The sequence below is a fragment of the Mustela lutreola genome, chromosome 10 (genome assembly GCF_030435805.1).
Source record: "Mustela lutreola isolate mMusLut2 chromosome 10, mMusLut2.pri, whole genome shotgun sequence".
NCBI lineage: Eukaryota > Metazoa > Chordata > Mammalia > Carnivora > Mustelidae > Mustela > Mustela lutreola.
Window position 1 is genome coordinate 51,751,344 of NC_081299.1, and position 16,025 is coordinate 51,767,368.

Genomic DNA, 16,025 nt, shown 5'->3' on the forward strand with positions numbered 1-16,025 from the left:
ACACTGGTATTTGGGAGCTTAGAACGTCTCTGAGAGGAAAGAGCAGCAGATGAGAATGAATAGGTTCCACTTTAACCAACTGGAATATAAGGGCCATCTCCTTTCTGTGGATATCGGTCTTCTTCCTTCAGTATCATACTGGTAAGGCAAAATGACCTTAGAGTTACTACTAGTTCCTCTGCAGTTTTACAGCAATTAGGTACTCTTAGAATTATAGGTATATCTTGAATGTCTGATTTTTCTTTGCATGGGCTAAGTTGTTACTCGAGTAGATGGAAGCATAAATGTAGTGAAGGAGAGAATCCTAGACTAAACACCAGAACAAAAGCTGCCAGCTCTAAGATATGAATATAGAGCTGCCAACAAACGATGAGGCAAGAATACAAAGGCAGAAATTACCAGAAATAGGGCACCTGGGTGGCTCAGTCGTTAAGCATCTGCCTTCAGCTCAGGTCATGATCCCAGGGTCCTGGGATCGAGCCCATCACGCTCTCTGCTCAGCAGGGAGCCTGCTTCCCCCTTCTCTCTCTGCCTACTTGTGATCTCTCTCTCTGTCAAATAAATAAATAAAATCTTAAAAAAAAAAAAAAAAAAGAAAAGAAATTACCAGAAATAGGTCAGAATATAGAAGAGAAATGTTGAAGAAAGACCCAGGCTAGATGCTAGGAACCTGCAATTAGCAGGGAATGGCCATGTGATACCAAGCTAAGTCAAGCTAAGTCTCCTTGATTTAAAGGTACAGAATTGGGCCAAACATAACAATGTATTATTCTATTACAGGATATTAGCTGTGGCACTGGCAACCTTGACATATCCTAATCTGAAGTAAAAATGTATTGAAAGCTTGCCATGATGACAATTGTACTTCAAGAAGAGGATGAATTCCTAAATGGCCAGTCTCTGCTATTCAAATAATGTTACCATCTCCCAAAGGACAGTTTGAGGGCAGGAAAGAACAATATTTCATTTTAAGCTGGGCTACTCATCTACCAAAATACCATTCTGACCAAAGAAACAGATGTAGAATTACAGTCACAGCTGCATTCTGTGTAGAACAAGTTGGATAATGGTACTCTAAATTGCTAATTACACTGCTAATGATTTTTTTAGTGGCATTGCATTATTTTCCCACTTTTGTTTAAATTTTTTTAAAAAAGCATCGTGGAAGTCTTAAAAATGGTAAATTGTTAAATATCAGTGAGTCGTCCAAAGTGAAATTCCATATAACATCCATTTCTTGAAATGGCATTCTCATATGGGATTTTGTAAGAGTGCCATTTATTGACTAGCTATTTGTTTTAATTTACTTTCTCATCAATTTACTTGCATTTAAGATTAAGTAGCTCAATATTAGTATTTGTATCTAGCTCCACAATTGGTATGAAAAGATAATAAACCAACATATGTCATGATATGTTGGCACTGGGAATGTACTATGACTAGATTTACAAAAAGTAATAGCAACAGTACATTTTTATTTTTATTGTGACAACCATGGTGAAATTTATTACACTGTTAGTATTTTATTGTTTAATTATGCCAGAATAGCTTAGGGAGGTAATTACATTTTTGATATAAAAGTGCTGTTAATGTTGTTATTTCAATTTAGCAGATTATAGAATACAGATTAAAGCACTGCCATTGTTCCATATTGTTTCTTGTGCATTTAAGTGGCAGAATAATTTTTCCATAAATAGTAAATTCATTTCTACTGAATTATTTTATTAACGTTTCTAAATAATTTGCCTCTTAAGTGAAAACCTTAATCTGGCCAGGAATTTCCATATATTCGATTTATAAATAATATTTTATATAGAAAATGGTGTACCAATCACAATAATGTCACAGTGTTTTTTGAAAATTTTTCTATTTCTTAAGGTAAATTTCCTGTAAATTAAATTTCCCATAAATTAAAAATACATTCTTCTTATGCAATTACAAATTCACAAGTAAATACTTACATTTGCTTCTAACAGATGATCCAATTTCAGCGATCTCTTAACACTGCCAACAAAATATTTAAAGAAATCTTAGGTTTATATGCTTTAAGTAGCCAAATATTTGAGAGTAATAAATATAAACAAAGATTCTGAGTTGCTTTTGCCAATGAAAGCAGAATACCATATGAAGAGAGCAATTTTCATGACGATGAAACTGGATTTTTTAATAGCATATTTCAATATGGAATAATTAAATATTCAAGTGGATTTTTATATACGGTTTCATATACATTCACTATTGTATAATTCAAGCATTAAAGTCATATTATGAAATAATCTTAGTAAAAATGAATATATTTGTGTTTTAAAATAACACTATTGAAAAATTAAGCATAAAGACCAAACAATTTATACAACTTAATGGAAATGTTGAAAGTATATTATTTGTAGAAATAATGTACTAGGTATTAAAATAAAGGTATGAACAAGGTGAAACGTTTTGCACGTTATTCTAGCTTTAAGCATGATTCAGTGCTACCAGACTGACTTAACTGAGGAACAGATGCTCTATGTCTTTATAAGTCCCCAATCCATAAGAAACTATTTTTTGTTTCCCTCACTAAACTGATTCAGGAACATGCCAGGCTCTCTCTGTGCAAAATCTGTTCTGCTAAACTGGATGCCCAGCTGTTGGTGACAATGCTTAGAAAGGAAAGCTGAATATTTATAATACTTTATTTCGTACAGCTGTCTTCTAAAGAGCAGTCATCAACATTTTATTGAATGCAGGCTAAATGCTCAAAGGAGAAAAAGGTCAATATAAATTAAAACTAGTTTTCCCAGTAATAAATGCAGCATCAAAAGTACTTTCTTGATCCCTGAGAAAAAGAAATTACATTATTTAAAATACTAGAGAATTTGAGCATAAAGCAAAAAAAAAAAAAAAAAAAAAGAGAGAGAGAGAAAAGAAAAGAAAAAAGAGAAAAAAGAGGATTGTATTGTAAAGTTTATATTATAGAAAATTAGAAAAATTTTATACATATTAGAAAATGACTGTTCATAAATAACTATTTAATTTTCTTCCTGAATACTGACTTTCAAACAAGTGACAAGAACAAGAAAAAAATAGAAGAGATGGACAATTTACAAATATTACGGAGTAGTAAATATTAAATACGTAAATTTAATCTATCAAAAAAGGGCTCACTTGGGTGCCTGGTGGCTCAGTGGGTTAAAGTCTCTGCCTTCAGCTCAAGTCATGGGATCCTGCCCTACATCAGGCTCTCTGCTCAGCAGGGAGCCTGCTTCCTACTCTCTCTCTGCCTGCCTCTCTGCCTGCTTGTAATTTCTGTCAAATAAACAAATAAAATCTTTAAAAAATTTTTTTTTAAAAAGGGCTCACTTAATTTTGCTATTATATCTACATTAGCTTATCCCATAACATTATTTCTTGAGATTAAATCAATTTGAAAAATAACTTGTATCTTTTAAAAGTCAACTTGAAATAAATTTAATGTGAATTCTCAATGAAGCAAGAAGAGAATAGAGGTATGAACAAATAAAAATGGCACATGATCCAAAAAAAAGTGTATATATTTAGTTTTGGAATACATAGTACTCTATTCAGGTATATGAGAGATTTTGGTATTTTACAAAATTTCGAAAGTAGAAATCAAAAACTAAAAGTACACAGCACAGAGTTTTTTAATTCTATTTTTAAATGCTAAGATGTAATACTACCTATTATAAGGAAATAAACCCCACCCTGACATTAATTGTTCAAAATATTACTTATTGGGGCGCCTGGGTGGCTCAGTGGGTTAAGCTGCTGCCTTCAGCTTGGGTCATGATCTCAGGGTCCTGGGATCGAGTCCCGCATCGGGCTCTCTGCTCAGCGGGGAGCCTGCTTCCTCCTCTCTCTCTCTCTCTCTCTGTCTGCCTCTCTGCCTGCTTGTGATCTCTGTCAAATAAATAATAAAATCTTTAAAATATATATATATTACTTATTGACGACTAATTCTTTTTTTTTTTTAAGATTTTATTTATTTATTTGACAGAGAGAGATCACAAGTAGGCAGAGAGGCAGACAGAGAGAGCAGAAGGGAAGCTCTTTTTTTTTTAATCTACTCTTTTATCCATAAACAACTATAAGCATGAAATTATGTTACATGGAAGGGGATGATGTTAATAAAGAACAGAGAGGAAGAGATGTTGAAACATACACTATAAAGAACAAACAGACAAAACTCGATTAAATATATGGGGTAAATATTTTTCTAAAGTATTTACTCACTTGTTACCAGTGCCAGTTGGCAATTAAAAGTGGTGTATCTCTGGTCGTTCTGTAAAGTTATAAGAAGTTTTAGGGGTTACTACTTTGATTTAAAAAAATGGAATAGGCCCAAAAGGACTCAAATAGACATTTCTCCAAAGAAGATATACTGGTGGCCAATAAAATATAAAAAAATGTCAACATCCTTAATATTAGGAAAAGGCACATCTGAACCACAAAGAGAGACCATTTCACAGCCATTAGGATGTCTAATATAAAAACAAAAACAAAACCAGAAAATGTTGGCTAGGATATGGAGAACTGGAATGTTCACATACTGCTGGTGGGACTGTAAAATGGTACAGCTTCTATGAAAAACAGTTTGGCAGTTCCTCAAAAAATTAGGTGTAGAACTGCCATATAATTCAGTAATTCCACTTCTGGGTATATATCCAAAAGAACTGAAAGCAGACCCAAACAGGTAGTTGTACACCCATGTTCATAGCAATGTTATTTCCAGTAGCCAAAATGTGAAAACAATGCAAGTGCCCATTGACAGCTAAATGAGTAAACAAAATGTAGTATAGATATACAATGGTATATTATTCAGCCTTAAAGCAAAAACATTCTGATAGATGCTACAACACAGATGAACCTTGAAGATAACATGCTAAGTGAAATAAGCCAATATCAAAGGGGCAAATACTGTATGATCCACTCAAATGAGCTACTTAAAGTAGTCAAATTCATAAACACAGAAAATAGTGGTTGCCAAGGGCTGAGAGGAAGGGTGAATAGGGGGTTAGTGTTTGATGGGTATAAGATTCCAGTTTTGCAAGATGAAAAAAGTTTTGGAGATAGATGATGGTGATAGTTGTACAGGGTGAATATACTTAATGTCATAGAACTGTACACTTAATGATTAAACTATAAACTTTGGGGGTGCCTGAGAGGCTCAGTTGGTTAAGCCTCTGCCTTTGGCTCAGGTCATGATCCCAGGGTTCTGGGATCAAGTCCTTTGTCGGGCTCCCTGCTTCTGCTTCTGTCCCTGCCCCCACTCATTCTCTCAATCTCTTGTTCTCTCTAATAATAAAATCTTTAAAAGAAAATAATTTTTTAAATGGGCACTTATGTACTATATTCTAATTTCCTCCCTCCTATTAGTAATCTTATTACCTCTGCAGATTACTTCCCACTTCCACCTTCACCCAAATTTACTCTTATGTCCATAATTTAACTACCGTGCTTCATTTTTAGTTGTACTAAGTTTAGATTCATTGGGATGAAAATTCTGGTTCCTACCAACATTTTGCTCTTGAGAATTTAGGAAAGATAAATATATTTGACATACAATTTTATATCAAGAGGAATAGAAAGTAACTATGTTTGTAGGATTAGTTATATTAGTAAGACTATCCTCCCCTATTTTATTTAAATTATCATGTGGTAGCATCCTGAATAGGATTCTCTGATTCAACAAGAACAGAACAAGTACATGAGTTTTATTATACAAATTCATAAACACAGAAAATACTAACACTGGTGACAATATAAAAGAAACTACTCCAGAAAAAACAATTTTCATTTGATTTCTAATTAAGAATGAAGAATGATACCTCAAAAAACACAAAATGAATGCTTTGAGCTTCAAAGTGCAAGTGGGCAGAGAGGGAAGAGAATCTCAAGTCATCTCCATGCTCAAGGCAGAGCCCAAAGTGGGGCTTGATCTCACGACCCCAACATCATGACCTGAGCAGAAATCAAGAGTTGGACACCCAACTGACTGAGCCATCCAAATGTCCCTTTGAGCTTTTCTTTAAAAACACTGGATCAGGGGTGGCTGGGTGGCTCAGTCAGTTAAGGGTCTGCTTTTGGCTCAGGTCATGATTCCAGTGCCCTGGGGTTGAGCCCTGCATCAGGATCCCTGCTCACCAGGGAGCCTGCTTCTCCCTCTCCCACTCCCTCTGCTTGGGTTCCCTCTCTCACTATATCTATCTCAGTCAAATAAATAAACAAAATCTATAAATAAATAAATAAATAAAAACAAAAACACTGGATTAAATATAATTTTGAATAGCAGAGCTGAGGGTAAGAGTGTGTGTGTGTGTGTGTGTGTGTGTGTGTGTGTGGAGACAGATAAACTTGGTAAAGCAGGTAAGAGTCAAAGGGCCTTGATACTAAGCCGAATTCCTCCCCTAAGCTTTGGCAAATTACATAATTTCACTAAGCTTCATAAAGTTGATAATACTGGCCTATAAACTAGTAGGTAATTTCTGAATGGAAGATAAAAATATCACTTACAATGTCAGTGCTTCCATTTACTTCTCACTATAATAGTGATGACAATATTTCAAGAGAATTTAAAGGAGTGAGTATACTTGTGAGATGCTTAGAAATCCTTTGATGAAAATCAATGACCAAATTCACATCCCATGTGACTCCTTTGGTGTAATCTGAGATATCTGAAATGATTTATTTTCCATTCTATGCATGAGAATGAGAAGAGAAGGGAGAAGAATCTTCTATATCCCCTTTATATTCTTCCTTTCATTCAAGCCTTTTGTATACTCTCAAGTGCTCTTTTGTGTTCAACATTCAAGCAGTCATATAATTTACTATCACATATGGGTGAGTAGAGAGAAATATTGTTACATGTAGAAATATGGTCATCATGTGAAAGCACCTAAATAAATAATGCATCCTGTTATTCTTCATGATAAAACTGGCCAAAACCTTAAGCAGTTATTGGATAACAGATGTTTTTTGTGTCAAAAGCTTCCTTATTAAAAGGTTAACAGAGAATTAGCTAAACAATTCTTACAGAAGTAAAGGGATATTCGGGAACACTGACTCCATAAGATAAATAAATACAGAAGACATTGTCACTGGGCAAAATAAAATGAGAAATGTCATAAGATAATTTCATTCTTAAGTGAGTATTCTCAAAAATGAACATTAATATTCATTATTTTCTCCTGTGAGAAACTTACATATACATATATGTGTGTATCATCTCACATACATATATATAAAGGACATAAGTTAAATCCTTTTAAAATTTATCAAAAGGGGCCAAATAGTTTTATCAGAATTAAATATGGGAAATGGGTGATATTTTACACATTTTTGGTATTATATTTATAGCATAAAAATTAATAACAAATTTACACTGATGTCTACCCTCCCCTTGAGAATCTAGCACAATCTCTAAGTTTTCTCTGACACAGTCCACATTGCATTAAGGATCTTTCTACTCTGTAGCACTATAGCACTGTGTATGCCCCTCTCACAAAATTTACCACATTGAAATAGTATGTTTATATGTTTGTCTTTCCTCCCTGGACTAAGATATTTATATCATTACCACCTCCTCTGTTAAGTGATGTGGTTAAATATCCTTGTTAAACTATCTTTCCCACAAAAATTAAGACTCCCAGCAAATACAGTATCTGCTTATATTTGAATGCCCAAAGCCTGACACAGTGATGGGAAGAAAAGTGTTATATAAATTAACGATTTATTCAATTAATTGTATTTATTTTTAACTTAAAACTTCAGTCTCAAATTGAGACTTTAATTCTTTTAACTTTTTATGTCCTCCAATTTTGTTTAAGGTAGTTTCAATGTAGGTACCCAAAAGATGTCATATTAACGGTCTTATCTCTAACATAGTCTCATATAGATTTCTGTCTTAATAGTTCTGGAAAAATCTAAACCATATTCGAAGATTGACTTTCCTTCCTTTTTTCCCTTTCTAGACTTCATCTAGTAGTAATTTTAGACTTTCTAGTTACATTTTCTATATCTCTAAACTCTTATTTCTTAGCATTTTTTTGTCTCTGTACTGTGTATGGGCAATTCCTTCAGATCTATCTTCCAATTGTCTAATTCTTTCTTCAATTATATCTAATTTACTGTTTAATCCACCCATTGGCGTTGTTGTTGTTGTTGTTTTAAACAATTTGATGAGTTTTGGAGGTAACTTAATTTTTACTTAATTTCAAACTTAAAAAAAATTTTTTAGGAGTAAGAGTGCTTATCTTTTACCTAGACTTATCACTTGTTTACATTTTGTCCTATTTATCATACTCTTTTTCTCTCTTGCTCTAGTTCTTTCTGACTTACTGTGGGTTATGCCCTGATAAACCCAACTAAGTTGAAAATATCTCAAGTTGAAAATATCTCAAGTTGAAAATGCAATTAATACACCAAACCTACAACATTTCATAGCCTAGACTAGCCTATCTCACATATTAGCCTATAGTTGGGCACAATCATCTAACACAAAGCCTATTTTATAATAAAGTACTGAACATCTCATGTAATTTACTGAATTCTACACCAAAAGTAAAAAACAGAATGGTTATATGGATATAGAATGGCTTTAAGTTTATCAGTTTTTCACCCTAGAAACTGGGTGGAGCTGATTGAGAGCTGTGGCTCCGTGTCACTGCCTAGCACCACAAAAGACTATTGTATTACGTATCAGTAGCCAGGAAAAAAAATCACAGATTTTTTTTTTTTTTAAAGATTTGATTTATCTGACAGAGATCACAAGTAGGCAGAGAGGCAGGTAGAGAGAGAGGAGGAAGCAGGTCAGAGCAGAGAGCCCAATGCGGGGCTTGATCCCAGTACCCTGGGATCATGACCCGAGCTGAAGGCAGAGGCTTTAACCCACTGAGCCACCCGGGCGCCCCAAAAAATCACAGATTTTTTAAGTGTACATATAAAGATACACAGAGCTAGAACAGAAAATACACATCTATTTCTCTGTATATAGGCATATTTAAAAAAATCTGTGATTTCATATTGATACTTTCAGTGCCACGCCAACATATTTTAAAATTCCTGATCCAACAATGAAAACCTAGCTCCTATTACATGCAAAACACTAATCATTTGCTCAAGCCTAGAATACACAGAAACCAGTTTCAGAAGTGCTAATCCAGACCCCTGTCCAAAGCAAATCTATTTACTAAGATTCAGTATTTGCATAATATTGTTAACTATAAAATGTAATTAAAGTCATTCTATCAAATGTTAAGCAGTATTTCAATATAGATTTAATCTGTATTTCCCTGATGACTAACAAAATGCTTCCTTGCCATTTATATAACTTTTTTTTTATTAAGTATTGGTTCAAATTTTTGAACTATTATTTCAATGAGTTTAACTGTTTACTTAGTTTTACTGTTGAGTTATAAGAATTCTTTATATTTATTTTAAATGTTAATTGTTTAAAATATATCTTATATTTTCTCCTACTCAGTGGCTTGACAACTGATTAAAAAAAAATTTTTTTTAAGTAATCTCTATATCCAATGTGGGGCTCAAAGTCAAAACCCAGAGATCAAGAGAGGTGCATGCTCTACAGACAGAGCCAGCCAGGTACCCTAACAAATCATTTTTTAAAAGTTTTATTTTTACTTTAATTCCAGTAACCATATAGTGTTATGTTAGTTTCAGGTGTACAATATAGTGATTCAACAATTCTAGACATTATTCAGGGCTCTTGAAGATAAGCGTACTTTTATTTTTATTTATTTATTTTTTAAAAGATTTTATTTATTTGACACAGAGAGAGAGAGATCACAAATAGGCAGAGAGGGAGACCAAGAGAGAGGGGAAAGCCAGCTCCCTACTGAGCAGAGAGCCTGATGCCGGGCTTAATCCCAGGACTCTGAGAATCAGGACGTGTGCCGAAGGCAGAGGCTTAACCCACTGAGCCACTGAGGTGCCACAGATGAGCATACTTCTAATCCCTTTCACCTATTTCCACCCATCTCCCCTCTGGTAACCATCTTTTTGGTCTCTACATTAAGAGTCTGGTTTTTGGTTTGGCTCTCACCCTTTCTAACCCTTTGTTTCTTAATTCCACATATGAGTGAAATCATATGGTATTTGTCTTTCTCTGACTGACTTATTTCTCTTAGCATTATTCTCTCTGGCTCCAACCACTTTGTTGCAAATGGCAAGATTTCATTCTTTTTCTGGCTGACTAATATTCCATATAGATACACACACATACACACATATACATACATACACATACATATATGTGTGTGTGTGTATATATATATATATATATGGTTATTTGGCTATTGTAAATAATGCTGTAATAAACAAACACAGGGGAGCATATATCCTTTTGAATTAGTGCTTTTGTATTCTTTGGGTAAATGCCTAGTATTGTGTTAACTATGATCACAGGGTATTCTATTTTTAATTTTTTGAGGAACCTACATATGGTTTTCCAGAGTGGTTGCACCAGTTTGCATTCCCACCAACAATGCACAAGGGTTCCTTTTTCTCCCCATCCTTGTCAACACTTGTTTGCGTTTTTTAGTTTTAGCCATACTGATATTTATTTTAGCCATACTGAGATGGTATCTCACCATAGTTTTTATTTCATTTCCTTGATAATGAGTGATACTGAGCACCTTGCCATGTGTCTGTTGGTCATCTGCATGTTTTCTTTGAAAAAATGTCTGTTAATGTCTTCTGCCCATTTTTTAATTGGATTATTTGGGGGGTTTTGGTGTTGCATTGTATAAATTTTTATGTGTCGGATATGTCATTTGCAAATATCCTCTCCCATTCATTAGGGTGTCTTTTAGTTTTGTTGACTGTTTGTTGTGCAGAAGCTTTTAATTTTGATGTAGTCCCAATAGTTTATTTTTGCTTTTGTTTCCCTTGTCGTAGGAGATAGGTCTTAAAAAAATGTTGCTACAGCCAGTTGCAAAGAAATTACTGTCCTGTGCTCTCTTCTAGGATTTTTATTGTTTCAGGTTTATTTTCATATATGGTGTAAGTGGTCTAGTTTCATTCTTTTGCATGTAGCTGTCCAGCTTTCTCAACACCATTTGTTGAAGAGACTATTTGCTATTGCATATTCTTGCGTCCTTTGTTGAAGATTTACTGACCATATAATCATGGGTTTGTTTCTGGGCTTTCCGTTCCATTGATCTATGTCTCTTTTTGTGTCAGTACCATATTGTTTTGATTATGACAACCTTGTAGTATAACTTGAAATCTGAAATTGTAATACCTCCAGCTTTTGACAATTCATTTTCTTAATTATGTCCTTTGATGACCGTAAGTTCAAAATTTAGATGAAGTCTTAATCTATCATTTTTTTCTCTTAGGTTACTGATTTTGTATCTTGCCTGAAATTTTACCTACCCCATGCTGTAACAAGAGTCTCATAAGCTTCCTTCAGAAACTTTACCTTTACATATAGGAGTATGCTATATTTCAAATCAGTTTTTGCATATGGCATAAGATAGAAGTTGAGGGTAATTCATTAATATTTCTGTATGGTGTCCCAGAACCATCTGGACTTTTTTTTCCCCACTGAATTGCTTTGGCACCTCCGTGGGTCTATTTCTGGACTTCGGATTCTCTTCCATTTTATCTATTTGTCCTTATGCCCAAACCACATTGAATTCAGAACCACTATGGTAAATCTAGTTAGCATATGTACTGCAAGTTCATTCTTTTCAAGATTATTTACTCATAAGTCCTTTGCCTTTTCATAAAAAATTTTGAAATCAGTTTTTCTATTTCTATAAAATGTTTGCTGGGACTGACAGGAAATGCATTGAATCTAAAGATCATGTCCTTTGATGACTGGGGAGAACTAGTAATTTAACATTATCGAAACTTAGAATCCATAAACATGCCCCTATTTAGATTTTTTTCTCTGAGCAACATGTTCTAATCTTCAATGTAGAAATCTTAAGTGTCTTCTAGTTAAACTTCTTTAAAGTAGTTTTAAAATGTGATTGTATATGGAAACATTTAAGCTTCATTTCCAGGTATTTCTTGCTAAAATATAGAAATAGAATTGATTTTTGTATATTGACTATATGACGTGTATCTTTGTTAAATAGCTCTAATAACTATTTTACAAATTCCTTAGTATTTTCCATGTTCATGACAGTATCACCACAATTCATCAGTTTTACTTTTTCCTTTCCAACATTTACACACTTCCTTTCTTTTTAGTGCTTTGTTACATAGAAGTGGTGGGAGGGCACATCTTGCCTTATTCTTAATCTTAGAGTAAGTGTTTAATGCTGGGTATGATATGTGTACACTTTTCACAGGAATTTTCTACTTCTTAGTGTTTTTAGAATTAGAATTAGAATTTAGAATTAGAATTTTCTACTTCAAGTGTGTTGAGTTTTTATTTTAGCATGAATGAGTGTGCTCTTTGTACAACTATTAATACGATCTCCTTTATTCTCTTTTTGAAAATGTTAATTGATTTTAAAATAACAGAACAATTTGCATTCTTGGAATAAGTCCCAATTGGACATAATACATTGTCCCCTTTATATGTTGAATTAGATTTACTAATTTTTTTTTTTTAAGATTTTTATTTATTTGCGCCTGGGTGTCTGAGTGGGTTAAGCCTCTGCCTTTGGTTCAGGTCATGATCCCAGGGTCCTGGGATTGAGGCCCACATCGGGCTCTCTGCTCAACAGGGAGTCTGCTTCCCCTTTTCTCTCTCTGCCTGCCACTCTGCCTACTTGTGAGCTCTCTCTCTCTCTCTGTCAAATAAATAAAAAATCTCAAAATATTTTTTTTATTTATTTGAGAGGGAAAGAAAGAGCACATACATGAGGATGAAAGAGCGGTAGAGGGAGAAGCAGAATCCAGGCTCAGCAGGGAGCCCGACAAGGGGCTCAATCCCAGGATGCTGGGATCATCTGAGCAGAAGGCAGATGCCTAACTGAGCTACCCAGGCGCCCCTAGATTTGCTAATCTTTTGCTAAGGATTTCTGGTTCCATGTTCATGAAATATATTGGTCAGTAATATTTTATTAATTCTTTTACCATATTTTGGTATCAGGTTAGGTAATATCAGTGTTATGAGGATTAAATGAGTTGGAATATATATATGTTAAATATACATATATTACATATATGTTGTATATAAATTATACAATTATACATAAACATATAACTTAAAATGTATATGTATGTAAAATCTATGTATAGATTTTAAATCTAGTCTGATATTCTCTACTTCTTCATTGGAGTCTTTACTTCACTTAAAGTTACTATTTTGGAACCAGGCTGCTCCTGCTGAAACTGTGCTGTCTAGGAATTTTTCTTTTTTGCTCTAAAAAGAAAATCTTTTAAGAAATGGAATCCCTGTCATCAAAGTGATTTAAGGGTACCCCACCTCTTCCCACCCCCTCTCTGACCCCAGGTGGTTTTAGGTTTAAAAACTGTGGTCCTTCCTTAAATGAAATGACTTACCAAAAGTAATTTAGAACTTCAATGGCCATTATGGGAAACTTTCTCTCTCTCCAAACTTAACTTTTCTCAAAACTGAATTGGATAGCTACAGCTCTAAAACTGTCAAAACTGAATTGGATGCCTATTTTGATTAGTATTTTGAAGCTTTCAAAAGTTACTGGGAAACTAAAGTTGCCTCTGTGCAAACTAGTTTCTAGACTAACTAATAACTAAGTAAAGAAAGAAAGAAAGACAGGCGGGCTTCTGAAGCCTCTTTTCGGCCTTCCCCATCTTCTTTGTCTCAGGACATGTGGCAGATGTTCTGTGCTCAGGCTCTATCTCTGGTGCCATTTTTCTCCGCACCATCACCACCTCCCCTATTGTCCCTCATGCTAATCCTTTCACCAAACTTCCCTTTTCCTTCAAATCTTTCCCCCACTCCCTACTTTCCTGAACCTCTTAAATCTACCCCTTTAAAGTTAAGTCTTCTGAGGATCCTAATAAACCTCACATTTCTTATACTCTCTGAACTAAGGCCAAATTACAAGCCATAAAGTTTCCTAAAGTGACTGAGGACATCAGTGGGTTTGCTGAAAAATTCAACATCTAGAAGACCAGAATTTTTGTAGAAGACAGTTTGGTGTTGAATGTAATAGTTACGTACGTGTTTGTCAGGCGTTTGTGTGCAAGCCTGAATTTTGTTCCAATTAGCAAACTTAGGAAAAGCTACTATAATTGCTTGGTGGAGATTTCCAGCGATTGTTCTAGCATCTTGCCAAAGATTGCTGTCTGTTTCTCCAGATCTCTTCTAGGACGTCCCCACTGTGCTAGTTTCATCCAGTGTTTGGCCTGGTCGCCACAAAAGTATGAAGACTAACTAACAGAAATCTGAGAAACTAGGTTGATAAGTTTAAATAACTTGGTCACCCTTTAGATGTTGAATCCACCCGGGTAGCATTTAACTCTATGTTTATTAATGGACTAAACTAGAATCTCTCTTTTTTAAAGGGATGAAGATAGAATGGGAAATCATGTCCCCTCCATATTGAGTTAACCTGACAAACCAGCTCACCCACATGCTAGATGAGTACTTTAAAACGAAGACATCTAAAATTTTCAATTTTCAACTCTAGTAAATGAAAGCCCTTAAATAAAACAACCTTCCTCTCCACTAGTTTCTACTATTATTGCAAAGGGCCAGGACACTGGAAAAAAGATTGTTAACAAACTTAAGTGTTGAACGTGCCTTCAGCTCTTTAAGCCAGACTTTCCAATGTTGTTCTAATTCCCAATGGGGCTCCAAGGAACTAATAGGGGCTCTTCCCAATCCTCTCTTAATCAGCTTGGAGAAATCACTCTCCAGATTGGGAATGAATCTCTCTATCCTTATTGACACTGGAGCTACACTCTCAATGCTTAATCCCATTGCTATAAAGCAGCCCCTGCCTCAAAATACTAAAGCAGTTCAAAGGGGAGGGGTGCTGAATAAACCTTAACGAATTCTTGCCTCTTAACCTATTCCCTTCTGTTTAGGTGATTTAGAGCTACAGACCCTTTCTCCTTAGTTCCTCTGCCCCTATTCATTTATTGGGCTGAGACTTTTTAGAAAAATATTATGATGAAATTTCTTTCTTCTAAAGGGGAATTTAAGTCTAAAATTTGATAGTAGTAACCAAAATAGCCAACCAAGCAAATTAAATGACCCTTGACATCTTTTATTTGATCCCTCTGATGGCACTATAGCTTGTCTGGGGACAATGATCAGTTGTCCCTCTTGGACCAGCTACCATCCTTTTTATGGACAAAGTCTTCAACTGGTGTTGGTAGAATCTACAGTGCACCTCCCATCAAGATTCAAACAGATCTCAAAACCTCTCCCCAGAACTAATCAATATCTTATAGTTTTTCAAGGCATCAAGTCCATAATATAAGATTACAAGACTCAGTGCCTTATTATCCCTTGCACTGGTCCCTGCAATTCCCCTATTTTCCTGTGAGAAAACCCAATGTCCAAGGATAGAGGTCTAAGACCTCTGCGTAATAAGTGTAACACTGTTATCCCTCGGCACCCTATATTCCTAACCCCCACATACTACTGATATCTATTCCCACTAAAAGAAAACTTTTTACTATAATTCATCTTCGTGGTGCATTTTTAGTATTCTAGTTGATAAAGATACTTTTGCTTTCACTTGGAAAGAATAATACACCTGGATAGTAATGTTCCATGGTTACACAGAGTCCTTACTTTTCACAAACCTTAAAACTGGATGACATAAAGTATTCTGTAGGTTCTGCTTTGTTACAATACACAGATGATTGCTTCTCTGCTGCCCTTCTCAAACCTCCTCACAGGATGACAGCATCTACCTGTTAAAACTTTTGGTCTTAAAAGGACATGAATTCTCCAAAGAAAAACTACAGTTTGGTCAAATCCCGGTTTGATACTTAATGACATGTGACCTTGAAATAAGGACTACATTTAGATCCAGGATTTATGGCATCCTGAACTTCCCCAAAACCAAAACTAAAGCACTAATTACAATATTTTCTTGGACCAGTTG

General features: G+C 34.7%; 1 protein-coding gene across 2 annotated transcripts in view; it reads right to left on the reverse strand.

Annotated features, from left to right (window-relative positions):
- ITGB3BP (integrin subunit beta 3 binding protein) overlaps nucleotides 1-16,025 on the reverse strand; it is a 71,840-nt gene that overhangs the window by 50,488 nt on the left and 5,327 nt on the right. For both annotated transcript variants that reach the window (XM_059138236.1, XM_059138234.1), the window contains exon 2: nucleotides 1,962-2,004. In XM_059138236.1, coding sequence (XP_058994219.1) covers nucleotides 1,962-2,004 — 43 coding nt within the window. The remainder of the gene's footprint in view (nucleotides 1-1,961; nucleotides 2,005-16,025) is intronic.